Consider the following 14,334-nt stretch of genomic DNA (forward strand, 5'->3'; position numbering starts at 1 on the left):
CCAAGTATCAAAGCATTCAGGCTTGTAGTTTTCAAGAAAAAGTAAAACATTGACACGGACAACGACGGACAATCACTCATATGATAAGCTCCGCTCGACAAAGTCGACAGCGGAGCTAAAAATATAATATAATTCCCTTTATCATAGTTTGTTTCAATATAAATATGCATTGTCATAATTAATTATGAATACAAACAAGTTTTGGGGTTGAACCAACAGTGGGGAATCAGTCTACCGAATGTCCTTAAAAGATGTAAATATCTTACAAAAACATTGGTGCCTTATTTGTTTAATTATTTTAAGGGACATAATTTCCAGCTTTCTTCAAAGTAATTCAGATATTTTAGTATAAAAACAAATGTCTCATTGAAAAAAAGTGCTGCATTTAGATGTGAATAGATTCATAAAACATGCAAGATAACAGAAAATTTTAGCTGGCTTTAGTCTCCAAGTATTTTGTACAGGTGTCTGTCAAAAATTAATGATTCACTGAGACAAATATGAACTGCCTCATTGTGTGACTACTGTATTATATGAAAAGTAAAAAAAAACATCATTTATAAATAGCTATCATGTTACAAGCTCTGCTTTGTATGCAAATCAACTTAAATAGTTAGTTGGTGTCCAGTGGAGGGAGAAGTCAACAGTACTGTTGCCTCCTGAGAATCTACATCTTCAAACACTGCAATCTTTGAAGTGCGTTTTTAAACTAGTATTATAAAAACTCTATCATTCTGTTCTAATAGCTGAAACATATTCCTGTGAGTTTTCATTTGCGAATGAACTGTTTGTCAAATACAGAATACATATATTTTAGAATAATTTTCTTTTTAAAATGTGGATGAAATGTTTTGCTTTTAATGTATTTTTTATGTATTGTTTTTGATTTGATAACTTTGAACTAAACAGATTTTCTATTAGCTTCAGATCTTGATCAAAGTTTGGCACCCAGTTCATAGGAGTGCTTATATTGATTTTCTGACATCTTGTTTTCTGTAAAGATTTATTGGTAGGTTTGCAAATGTGTATCAGACTGTGCAATCTCTCCATGAGTTGGTTTTGAAACCCAGTAAGGGATACATTACCAAGGATATTATTACAAGATAAATCATTTGCTTCATTGAACACATACAACAATGCATATTTCCACTGAGATCAGTGACCTTTGATGTGTATCACCAGTGATCAGTCAAGAAGAAACAGTCAAAATATTTTATCAGTTTTTCTCAATTTTTGCATGATATTTTCATACAGGACATCTGTTGTTCAAACTCAGGGAAGACTTTATACTGATGAACAAGGTGACCAAGTTTGATGAAGTTTGGAATAGAATTAGTAAAGTTATCATGCACACAATAACAATTATTAACGACGACGACAACGACGACGAACAAAATTTTTCCCTTAATATACCTTTCCCTTCCATCTTTGATGGTACGGGCAAGGTAAAAAATGCTCATCAGATGTTAAGTTTTTTGTGTTTTTTTTGGCACAGACAAGGTGACAATCATTGACGAGCACACAATATTTGAGTCAGTAATTTGGCAAATCAAATTAGTGTTAATAACTGTTATTTATTGTCTTTAGAAACTACATATAGTATACAGTAGAAAATGAATAACAATAAAAATGAGATGATGCGAGACATTTATTTGTTGGCAAGTCAATCACAAAAACTTAATAGCCTTCATATGATAAATAAATCAGTCTGGTAAGACACATATCAAATTGAATCATGAAATGAATAACCAATTGAGTTGGATTCAAGTCATCTCCAAGAAAGTGACATGATTAATCATTGGACAACATTCAGTGTTCTCTTTGTACAAAGTTTCACAGAAATATTCCATTGTACCAGAAATGGCTCAGAACCTAATCTAATTAATAGTCAATGTTCCTTAATATGCATTTTGTATTTAGTAAACATGATACCATATATATATATATATATATATATATATATATATATATATATATATATATTACTTACAAATCAAAACATCAAGTATATTGCCATGGAAACCAAATAACAGATAGTAATAAACACAGTTTCTGAAAGCCATCGAGAAGTAGCAGTAAACAGACAATGTATTCTTATTTACAAGGCCACCCCTATAACACAACACAAGATATTTGCTTAAACTAGTGATTAAATGACATTAATTCACAAATAAATGACCAAATGCATGATTAGTTTATTACAATTTAGTTTATTACAACAGAGGACATAATAGTTTGACAGCTTTTTGCAATGCTGACTATATGAAGTCATGTTAACTGTGGTTGAAGCCCTGTACAGCAATTCCTGTAAAGCACTGCTACAGGGTTGAGATATGGTAGTAAACATAACTGTAAAAAACACTGTTCCCATCAATAATCGCAGACTCGCAGCATACATGCGTCTCCAGACTCGCAGCATACATGCGTCTCCAGGCCCGCAGCATACATGCGTCTCCAGGCCCGCAGCATACATGCGTCTCCAGGCCCGCAGCATACATGCGTCTCCAGGCCCGCAGCATACATGCGTCTCCAGACCCGCAGCATACATGCGTCTCCAGACCCGCAGCATACATGCGTCTCCAGACCCGCAGCATACATGCGTCTCCAGACCCGCAGCATACATGCGTCTCCAGACCCGCAGCATACATGCGTCTCCAGACCCGCAGCATACATGCGTCTCCAGACCCGCAGCATACATGCGTCTCCAGACCCGCAGCATACATGCGTCTCCAGACCCGCAGCATACATGCGTCTCCAGACCCGCAGCATACATGCGTCTCCAGACCCGCAGCATACATGCGTCTCCAGACCCGCAGCATACATGCGTCTCCAGACCCGCAGCATACACGCGTCTCCAGACCCGCAGCATACACGCGTCTCCAGACCCGCAGCATACACGCGTCTCCAGACCCGCAGCATACACGCGTCTCCAGACCCGCAGCATACACGCGTCTCCAGACCCGCAGCATACACGCATCTCCAGACCCGCAGCATACACGCGTCTCCAGACCCGCGGCATACACGCGTCTCCAGACCCGCGGCACACATGCATCTCCAGACCCGCGGCACACATGCATCTCCAGACCCGCGGCACACATGCATCTCCAGACCCGCAGCACACATGCATCTCCAGACCCGCAGCATACATGCATCTCCAGACCCGCAGCATACATGCATCTCCAGACCCGCAGCATACATGCATCTCCAGACCCGCAGCATACATGCATCTCCAGACCCGCAGCATACATGCATCTCCAGACCCGCAGCATACATGCATCTCCAGACTCGCAGCATACATGCATCTCCAGACTCGCAGCATACATGCATCTCCAGACACGCAGCATACATGCATCTCAAGACTCGCAGCATATATGCATCTCCAGACTCGCAGCATACATGCATCTCCAGACTCGCAGCATCCATGCATCTCCAGACTCGCAGCATACATGCATCTCCAGACTCGCAGCATACATGCATCTCCAGACTCGCAGCATACATGCATCTCCAGACTCGCAGCATACATGCATCTCCAGACTCGCAGCATACATGCATCTCCAGACTCGCAGCATACATGCATCTCCAGACTCTCAGCATATATGCATCTCCAGACACGCAGCATACATGCATCTCAAGACTCGCAGCATATATGCATCTCAAGACTCGCAGCATATATGCATCACAAGACTCGCAGCATATATATGCATCTCAAGACTCAGCATATATGCATCTCAAGACTCAGCATATATGCATCTCAAGACTCAGCATATATGCATCTCAAGACTTGCAGCATATATGCATCTCAAGACTCTCAGCATATATGCATCTCAAGACTTGCAGCATATATGCATCTCAAGACTCTCAGTGTACATTTGCAGTGTACATGTTATTCTGTTCTCAGTTGTACTCTGTATTATTAAAAGACAATACAGTATTTTTCACAGTTAGAAAATCAACACATACAACACACATGGGATATTATCTACTAGAGAACACAATGATAGACAACTGCAACATCCAAGGTAACAATGTTTTGTGCGATACTTTCTATCACAAACATATCTGGATGCACACAACAAGTCCCCACTGATTTTATGTAACTCATTTAAAAATAAAAAAACATGTATATCAATTATGTTCACAAATATTAGTTTAGGTACTACTCTTAAAGTCCTTTTACTAACCACACCCTTAATTTAAGAGATCAAACTAACAGGATTCAAGACAAAAATTTAAAGTTTAAAAAATCCCTATTATAAACCTTGCATATCCTTGAAGTCCTGTTCCGTAAAATCCATTTAATAGAAATCATGTAAATTCATTGTGTTTAATGCTGAACAATCTTCCTTTTATCCACCAAACTTAACCAGTTGAGACTTTTAATTCTAATTCACATTACTACAAACAGCACCATAACTTTGAGATTTGAACTAATTTTCCAAAGTTACTACATTGAATCGATGCAAACTGCAGTTAATAATGACTGTTCACATACTGTGTAGACTTTACTTGTAATTACATGTGTGATGTAAGTTGTCTCATCTGAAAGCTTGCAAAATCACATTCAAATCCGGAGAAATGTCACAGCAGTCCTTGCACTAAGTAATCACTTCAATTTTATACTCATGATTTTAGTTAAATGGAGTTAAAATAATTTTATTTAAAATCACATCTAGTCAGTTCTCTTGTTTTTTGCTTTACATCACATCAGTTAAAATGTTGGTTTTGGTGTCGTCAGTTTGTGATCTTGTAAAAGTGAAAGCATCACAGCCTGGCAGAGGAAATAGACATGTAATTAGTCAACAAACAAATAAATGAATAAATACACTTATTTTTGATGAATTGCGTTACTTAATTAAGACCTGTATGTTGTCGCTATACCATTAATGTTGTAATATTCTAAAAGAAACAGCAAGGGATGTGAAAGTTACAATTGTCAGTGGAAGCTTCCAAATACCATCTGATGCAATGAATGCCTTAAAATGTTACAATTTTCAGAGATGAGTCAGATATAAACTTTAGACAATACATGCCCCTGACAAATGTACTGAATAATAATGAATAATTCAAATTTATCAAATGATCTCACCATTACAGTCCACTTTCTATTCTCAGCTTCCTGCCACACCAATGATCTATTGGAATAGAAAACTTCATCATCGACCTCTTCTTGCTTCCTTGGTAAACAGTGCAGAAAACACCAGTCTTTATTGGCTACAGAAGCCATCTATTGTCAATAGAAAAACAATACATTATGTTTGCAATTGTCAGGGTTGTATAAATGTTTAACATTGACAACTGCACAGCAATATTACAATGCATTGTCAACACATTCATAATGTAATAAGATATATTACTCACTTTATCCCATCTATCGTGCAGTAGCAGTGACATAAAGCAATGTACCGGTAATATTTTTTTTATTACATCCACTGAGCCGCAAATCGGATTTGTCCTTGCTCACAATTTGAAATTGTGATATTACCAAATACCTGGTAGTCAACTCCTAAACTGTCAAAACATGGCTCACTTAATGACCAAACAAATTATTGTATGATCAATCTGAAAGTTTGCTATTAACTAAATTTTATGCATTCATAAGCTGCCTTGTTGTTTTAAATCGCATTTGAGGATTTTGCAATTTATAAGGCTGAGGATTCTTTCCACTGCAAATTTGTTCTTGCTACTGCTGTTTGCTGATTTACTGTTAAGATGCACGAAGATAGATAGAACTCCCCCACAAAAATGTTGCCAATGTGCCTTCACAATCAAAATTGGTTCCAATAATTATTTGTTTATTTGCAGCTGGTAAAACAGTGTTGCTGTATGCAAATGAGTAGAAAAGGTTTGGGATGTGAGCACACAAATAATGACTTTAATGTTTGTTTTATACATACATAGAAAAATAGCCTGACACTGCGCACTTCAATAAATCAATAAACATTGATACCTCAAGATTCCAGTTATAGAACTGTAAAAAACAAGTCCCTGTCCAAAATTTTGTGATCTGACATATCAATTTGATGCTGATGAAGTCATTGAGATTAGATTGAAAAACCATTGACAGGAGATGGATTTGTAAAAAATTCCGATTTAGTGCTTTTACACGAGAATTGGACATTGGGCAGTCATATTGAATCAAAATACAAAAATATTGTTCATGTTGATGTATCTATTGGTATACTGTCTTAGTACAAAATTTGAACAGAAATGTTCATTGCATTCATGGGAAAGTAGGCATGGGTAAAAACAAGCCATGCATGGCACAGTCCCCGTTAGTTATCAAATTTAAGATATATAGTTTTGTTTATAGTAATATAGCTGGAATATAACCATGTCAGGAATATGATTTTTTAACATTAAAATGATTGACATTTGTATCTGATCGTCAAACAAGTACTTGTCCATATTGAGAGATATTGCTCCAGAACAGCATTCAAAATCAGCCATTTTGAATACATGTATATATATATATATAACATGATGTATAACGAATATATAAAATTTAAATACAATAAGTCAAAGCATTTAAGAGATATGGCTCTAGAAGCCCAATCATTAAAACAAAATGGCCGCATCAGCCATTTTGAATCCAATCTGAAAAATAAAATGACGAGCATCAGGAACCCGTAATGTCTAATGTATGTACCAAGTTTGAATGAAATCCACCCATAAATGCTTGATATTTGGCCATTTTGAATAGGATAGTCAAACCAATATATCTGTTTATCTATGACATGATGTATAATGAATATTTAAAATTTGAAAATATTATCAGTCAAAACAAGTCGGAGATATGGGTCTAGAAGCAAATTCATTAAAACAAAATGGCCGCCAGACAGACATTTTGAATCCAATCTGAAAAATAAATGATGTGCATCAGGAACCTGTAATGTCTAATATATGTACCAAGTTTGAACGAAATCCATCCATAAATGCCAGAAATGCTTGATATTTGATAATTGTTTAGCACAAAAAAGGCCACCATTTGGTTATTTTGAATAGGATCATCAAACCAATATATCTGTCTATCTATGACATGATGTATAATGAATATTTAAAATTTGAACAAAATCCATCAGTAAACAGTCGAGAAATGGTTGATTTTTAGGATTTTTTAGCACAAAAATGGCCGCCATTCAGCCATCTTGAATCAGATCGTAAAACAAAATGATGTGCATCATGGTCCTATAATGTCTAATGTATATACCAAGTTTGAACAAAATCCATCTGTAAACAGCCGAGAAATGCTTCATTTTGATGATTTTTAGCACAAAAATGGCCGCCATTCGGCCATCTTGAATCAGATCGTGAAACAAATTGACGTGCATATGTATAATATCATGTATGATGTATGTGTGAAGTTTGATTGTGATTGGTCCAGGCATTTCTAAGATACAGGTCCGGACGCACGCACAGACGCACGCACACACGGAGGTCAAGACATAAGTCCCCGTTTTCGGACTGCGTCCGAACGGGAACTAACAAAGTGGCCGCCAGTCAGCCATATTTGTTCGAATCACAGGAAAAAATATGACATGCACCTATAACCCAATATGTATGATCACCATACCAACTTTGATCCAAATCGGCCTAGTCAGCTCTAAGAAACAGCTCCGGACATGTAAAAATTATGATTTAGCACTTTTACATGAAATTTGGGCGTCAGTCAGCCATATTGAATCGAATCAGAAAAATAATGATGGTGTAGTTGTATCTCTTGGTATACTATCTTTGTACAAAATTTAAACAGAAACGTTCATAGCATTCAAGAGAAAGTAGTATGGGTATCATGAAAAACAAAATGGCAGTCAGTCAGCCATATTTGTTCAAATCACAGAAAAAGTATGACGTGCACCTATAACCAAATATGTATGATCATCATACCAAGTTTGATCCAAATCGGCCAAGTCATCTCTGAGAAACAGCTCCGGACATGTAAAAATGACGATTTAGCGCTTTTACATGAAAATTGGGCGTCGGACAGCCATATTGAATTCAATCACAAAAATCATGTTGGTGCAGATGTATCTCTTGGTATACTATCTTTGTACAAAATTTAAACAGAAACGTTCATAGCATTCAAGAGAAAGTAGAATGGGTAACATGAAAAACAAGATGATTGCCAGTTGGCCGTATTTGTTTGAATCACTTAGAAAAAATAACGTGCACCTACAACCCAATATGTATGATCATCATACCATCCAAATCAGCCCAGTCATCTCCGAGAAACTGCTGCAAACACGTTTAGGTATCAGAAATAGCAAATTTTACATCCAAAATGGCCACCAGTCAGCCATTTTTGCTCTGATCATAAAGTAACTTGACTCGCATATGTAAGACATTATGTATTGTCTTCATGTAAAGTTTGAATGAAATCCGGCAATGGGTGTCCAACAAACCCAAATTAATAAACTTCATTTCAGAGTTCAAATACTTGTTTGCTGATAATATGCTTATCATGAGGGAACTTGTAGTTTTGTCCTGACACCTGTGGGCCACTGTACTTCACCTTAGCAGACACTCAGACTGATTCCTGTATCCTACAATATTATTCTTACACTTACTCGTTTTGTTATTTGATACCCAGCAAATGCCTTTAGTCTTTCTGCTTTCTCTTCTTCCTGTCCCATACTAATCCATGTGTCTGTTACAATAATGTCAGCCAAGTCTAATGCATCCATTGGGTCATGAGTCATGAACAACTCTGTTTTATGCTGAAATATTAAAGCAAGTTAACATGGTTCTGTTGCCATAGTAAAAAATTCACGTCCACTAGATTTTGATGCAAGTATGGACCAATGGGGAAAACACACTCCCTGTACATTTACATTGTAAGACACAAGTATCGGTATTGAGTCTTCTGTATATGTACCAGAATAAACAAATTCAATTCACCCATTATATGTCAGAGATAAGGCTCTGGAACAGCATTTTAAATGTCTGCCAAAGGGCATTTTGAATCGGCTCCATAAATGACATACATCAAGTCTCCATGATGTTCTCTGTGGAAAATTTAAACAACATTTATTCCATACATGTACATGCTCAAAATCTTGTTGTAGGTTACCTACAACAAGACATGACACACGGCGTCCATTTTCAGTCTAAGTTCATATAGGTATACATATGTACACATTATTTGTATACCTATTTTGAATCTGATCTAGAAAAACTAAATGAAAATTCAACAAAATATCATTGATAAGGAATATCACAGATATGGCTTTGGAACAGCATTTTTGAAAAAAAAATAACTGTCAGATGGCAACAAATATAAAATAACATGCAACAAGATTGCATTATTCCCAATGTACATTTGTACTATGTTTAAATAATTGTCGAATTGTCCATGCATGACAAAAATGCTTGATTTTGATGAATTTTTTTCACTAAAACTGGCCATCTTGAATCGAATCACAAAATGAATACATGTGCATATTTATCCAAAGATGTATAATGTAGGTACATTGTATTAAACTTGAAAATATCATTTCAGACAAATCAAAGATACAGGAACAGATGAATAGTAAAAATTGCTATGAGTCAGCAATTATGAATATTTATCATTTTGAATCTGCTCTGTGAAATATGTTCCCATGACTTCCATGCAAACAAATTTGAATGGAATATGACCCTAAGCAGAAATGTTTGATTATGATGCACTTTTAGAACTTGTACGCCAACAGTTCTGTCATCTTGAATAAGACTGAAGTAAATGCATATGTGCAAGATGATGTGTTTGCATGGTTTGTGGCACAAGGACAATACTTTTGAAATGAAATTCTGAATGTGATTGGTCTAGGTATATCTGTAAGTACAGATAGGATGACATAAACATGTACAGTAATATAAAATGATGTCACTTACTTTATTTGCCAGTTCCTTAGCATCCAATACAACCTGACTATCTGGAGCATAACCCTATAGGAGAAATACAACGTTATTATACATACCTTAACACATAAAGGTTTTATTTATTGAAGATGCATATTACCCACTCATCTATACTATCATTTCTGGTCAACATACTGGAGACCCAGTTACCCATTCATATCTATACTATCATTTCTGGTCCACATACTGGAGACCCAGTTACCCATTCATATCTATACTATCATTTCTGGTCAACATACTGGAGACCCAGTTACCCAATCATATCTATACTATCATTTCTGGTCAACATACTGGAGACCCAGTTACCCACTCATATCTATACTACCATTTCTGGTCAACATACTGGAGACCTAGTAATCCACTCATATCTATACTATCATTTCTGGTCAACATACTGGAGACCCAGTTACCCATTCATATCTATACTACCATTTCTGGTCAACAAACTGGAGACCCAGTTACCCACTCATATCAATACTACCATTTCTGGTCAACATACTGGAGACCCAGTAATCCACTCATATCTATACTATCATTTCTGGTCAACATACTTGAGACCCAGTTACCCATTCATATCTATACTATCATTTCTGGTCAACATACTGAAGACCCAGTTACCCAATCATATCTATACTATCATTTCTGGTCAACATACTGGAGACCCAGTTACCCACTCATATCTATACTACCATTTCTGGTCCACATACTGGAGATCCAGTTACCCACTCATATCTATACTATCATTTCTGGTCAACATACTGGAGACCCAGTTACGCACTCATATCTATACTATCATTTCTGGTCCACATACTGGAGACCCAGTTACGCACTCATATCTATACTATCATTTCTGGTCCACATACTGGTGACCAAGTTACCCATTCATATCTATACTATCATTTCTGGTCCACATACTGGAGACCAAGTTACCCATTCATATCTATACTATCATTTCTGGTCCACATACTGGAGACCAAGTTACCCATTCATATCTACACTATCATTTCTGGTCCACATACTGGAGACCCAGTTAGGCACTCATATCTATGCTATCATTTCTGGTCAACATACTGGAGACCCAGTTACGCACTCATATCTATACTATCATTTCTGGTCCACATACTAGAGACCCAGTTACGCACTCATGTCTATACTACCATTTCTGGTCAACATACTTGAGACCCAGTTACCCAATCATATCTATACTATCATTTCTGGTCCACATACTGGAGACCCAGTAATCCACTCATATCTATACTATCATTTCTAGTCAACATACTGGAGACCCAGTCACCCACTCATACCTATAATATCATTTCTGGTCCACATACTGGAGACCAAGTTACCCAATCATATCTATACTATCATTTCTGGTCAACATACTGGAGACCCAGTTACCCACTCATATCTATACTATCATTTCTGGTCAACATACTGGAGACCCAGTTACCCATTCATATCTATACTATCATTTCTGGTCCACATACTGGAGACCAAGTTACCCATTCATATCTATACTATCATTTCTGGCCACATACTGGAGACCCAGTTAGGCACTAATATCTATGCTATCATTTCTGGTCAACATACTGGAGACCCAGTTACGCACTCATATCTATACTATCATTTCTGGTCCACATACTGGAGACTCTGTTACGCACTCATATCTATACTATCATTTCTGGTCAACATACTGGAGACCCAGTAATCCAATCATATCTATACTATCATTTCTGGTCAACATACTGGAGACCCAGTTACCCAATCATATCTATACTATCATTTCTGGTCAACATACTGGAGACCCAGTTACCCACTCATATCTATGCTACCATTTCTGGTCCACATATTGGAGACCAAGTTACCCAATCATATCTATACTATCATTTCTGGTCAACATACTGGAGACCCAGTTACCCATTCATATCTATACCATCATTTCTGGTCAACATACTGGAGACCCAGTTACCCACTCATATCTACGCTACCATTTCTGGTCTACATACTGGAGACCAAGTTACCCATTCATATCTATACTATCATTTCTGGTCCACATACTGGAGACCAAGTTACCCATTCATATCTACACTATCATTTCTGGTCCACATACTGGAGACCAAGTTACGCACTCATATCTATACTATCATTTCTGGTCCACATACTGGAGACCCAGTTACGCACTCATATCTATACTATCATTTCTGGTCAACATACTGGAGACCCAGTTATGCACTCATATCTATACTATCATTTCTGGTCCACATACTGGAGACCCAGTTACGCACTCATATCTATACTATCATTTCTGGTCAACATACTGGAGACCCAGTAATCCAATCATATCTATACTATCATTTCTGGTCAACATACTGGAGACCCAGTTACCCAATCATATCTATACTATCATTTCTGGTCAACATACTGGAGAGACCCAGTTACCCACTCATATCTATGCTACCATTTCTGGTCAACATACTGGAGACCCAGTTACCCACTCATATCTATGCTACCATTTCTGGTCAACATACTGGAGACCCAGTAATCCACTCATATCTATACTATCATTTCTGGTCAACATACTGGAGACCCAGTTACCCAATCATATCTATACTATCATTTCTGGTCCACATACTGGAGACCCAGTAATCCACTCATATCTATACTATCATTTCTAGTCAACATACTGGAGACCCAGTTACCCACTCATACCTATAATATCATTTCTGGTCCACATACTGGAGACCAAGTTACCCAATCATATCTATACTATCATTTCTGGTCAACATACTGGAGACCCAGTTACCCACTCATATGTATGCTACCATTTCTGGTCAACATACTGGAGACCCAGTTACCCAATCATATCTATACTATCATTTCTGGTCAACACACTAGAGACCCAGTTACCCATTCATATCTATACTATCATTTCTGGTCAACACACTGGAGACCCAGTTACCCATTCATATCTATACTATCATTTCTGGTAAACATACTGGAGACCCAGTTACCCATTCATATCTATAATATCATTTCTGGTCCACATACTGGAGACCCAGTTACCCACTCATATCTATACTATCATTTCTGGTCCACATACTGGAGACCCAGTTACGTACTCATATCTATACTATCATGTCTAGTCCACATACTGGAGAACAATTAATCCACTCATATCTATACTATCATTTCTGGTCCACATACTGGAGACCCAGTAATCCAATCATATCTATACTATCATTTCTGGTCAACATACTGGAGACCCAGTTACCCACTCATATCTATGCTACCATTTCTCGTCAACATACTGGAGACCCAGTAACTCAATCATATCTATACTATCATTTCTGGTCAACATACTGGAGACCCAGTTACCCACTCATATCTATACTACCATTTCTGGTCAACATACTGGAGACCCAGTTACCCACTCATATCTATACTACCATTTCTGGTCAACATACTGGAGACCCAGTAATCCACTCATATCTATACTATCATTTCTGGTCAACATACTTGAGACCAAGTTACCCATTCATATCTATACTATCATTTCTGGTCAACATACTGGAGACCCAGTTACCCACTCATATCAATACTACCATTTCTGGTCAACATACTGGAGACCCAGTAATCCACTCATATCTATACTATCATTTCTGGTCAACATACTTGAGACCCAGTTACCCATTCATATCTATACTATCATTTCTGGTCCACATACTGGAGACCCAGTTACCCATTCATATATATACTATCATTTCTGGTCAACATACTGGAGACCCAGTTACCCACTAATATCTATACTACCATTTCTGGTCAACATACTGGAGACCCAGTTACCCACTCATATCTATACTATCATTTCTGGTCAACATACTGGAGACCCAGTTACCCACTCATATCTATACTACCATTTCTGGTCAACATACTGGAGACCCAGTTACCCACTCATATCTATACTATCATTTCTGGTCCACATACTGGAGACCCAGTTACGCACTCATATCTATACTATCATTTCTGGTCCACATACTGGAGACCCAGTTACCCACTCATATCTATACTATCATTTTTGATCAACATACTGGAAACCAAGTTACCCACTCATATCTATACTACCATTTCTGGTCCACATACTGGAGATCCAGTTACCCACTCATATCTATACTATCATTTCTGGTCAACATACTGGAGACCCAGTTACGCACTCATATCTATACTATCCTTTCTGGTCCACATACTGGAGACCCAGTTACGCACTCATATCTATACTATCATTTCTGGTCCACATACTGGAGACCAAGTTACCCATTCATATCTATACTATCATTTCTGGTCCACATACTGGAGACCAAGTTACCCATTCATATCTATACTATCATTTCTGGTCCACATACTGGAGACCAAGTTACCCATTCATATCTACACTATCATTTC

At 37.3% G+C, this 14,334-nt stretch overlaps 1 protein-coding gene across 1 annotated transcript in view; it reads right to left on the minus strand.

The window, feature by feature from the left end:
* Positions 1-2,194: 2,194 nt before the first annotated feature.
* Positions 2,195-14,334, minus strand: part of LOC102808372 (ornithine transcarbamylase, mitochondrial-like) — a 57,748-nt gene continuing 45,608 nt past the window's right edge. The window contains exons 5-8 of the mRNA XM_085505142.1: positions 9,868-9,921; positions 8,565-8,714; positions 5,087-5,224; positions 2,195-4,768 (exon numbers count right to left, since the gene is read on the minus strand). Coding sequence (XP_085361268.1) covers positions 4,709-4,768; positions 5,087-5,224; positions 8,565-8,714; positions 9,868-9,921 — 402 coding nt within the window. The 3' untranslated portion in view covers positions 2,195-4,708. The remainder of the gene's footprint in view (positions 4,769-5,086; positions 5,225-8,564; positions 8,715-9,867; positions 9,922-14,334) is intronic.

The sequence above is a fragment of the Saccoglossus kowalevskii genome, chromosome 11 (assembly GCF_978046115.1).
Source record: "Saccoglossus kowalevskii chromosome 11, keSacKowa6.1, whole genome shotgun sequence".
NCBI lineage: Eukaryota > Metazoa > Hemichordata > Enteropneusta > Harrimaniidae > Saccoglossus > Saccoglossus kowalevskii.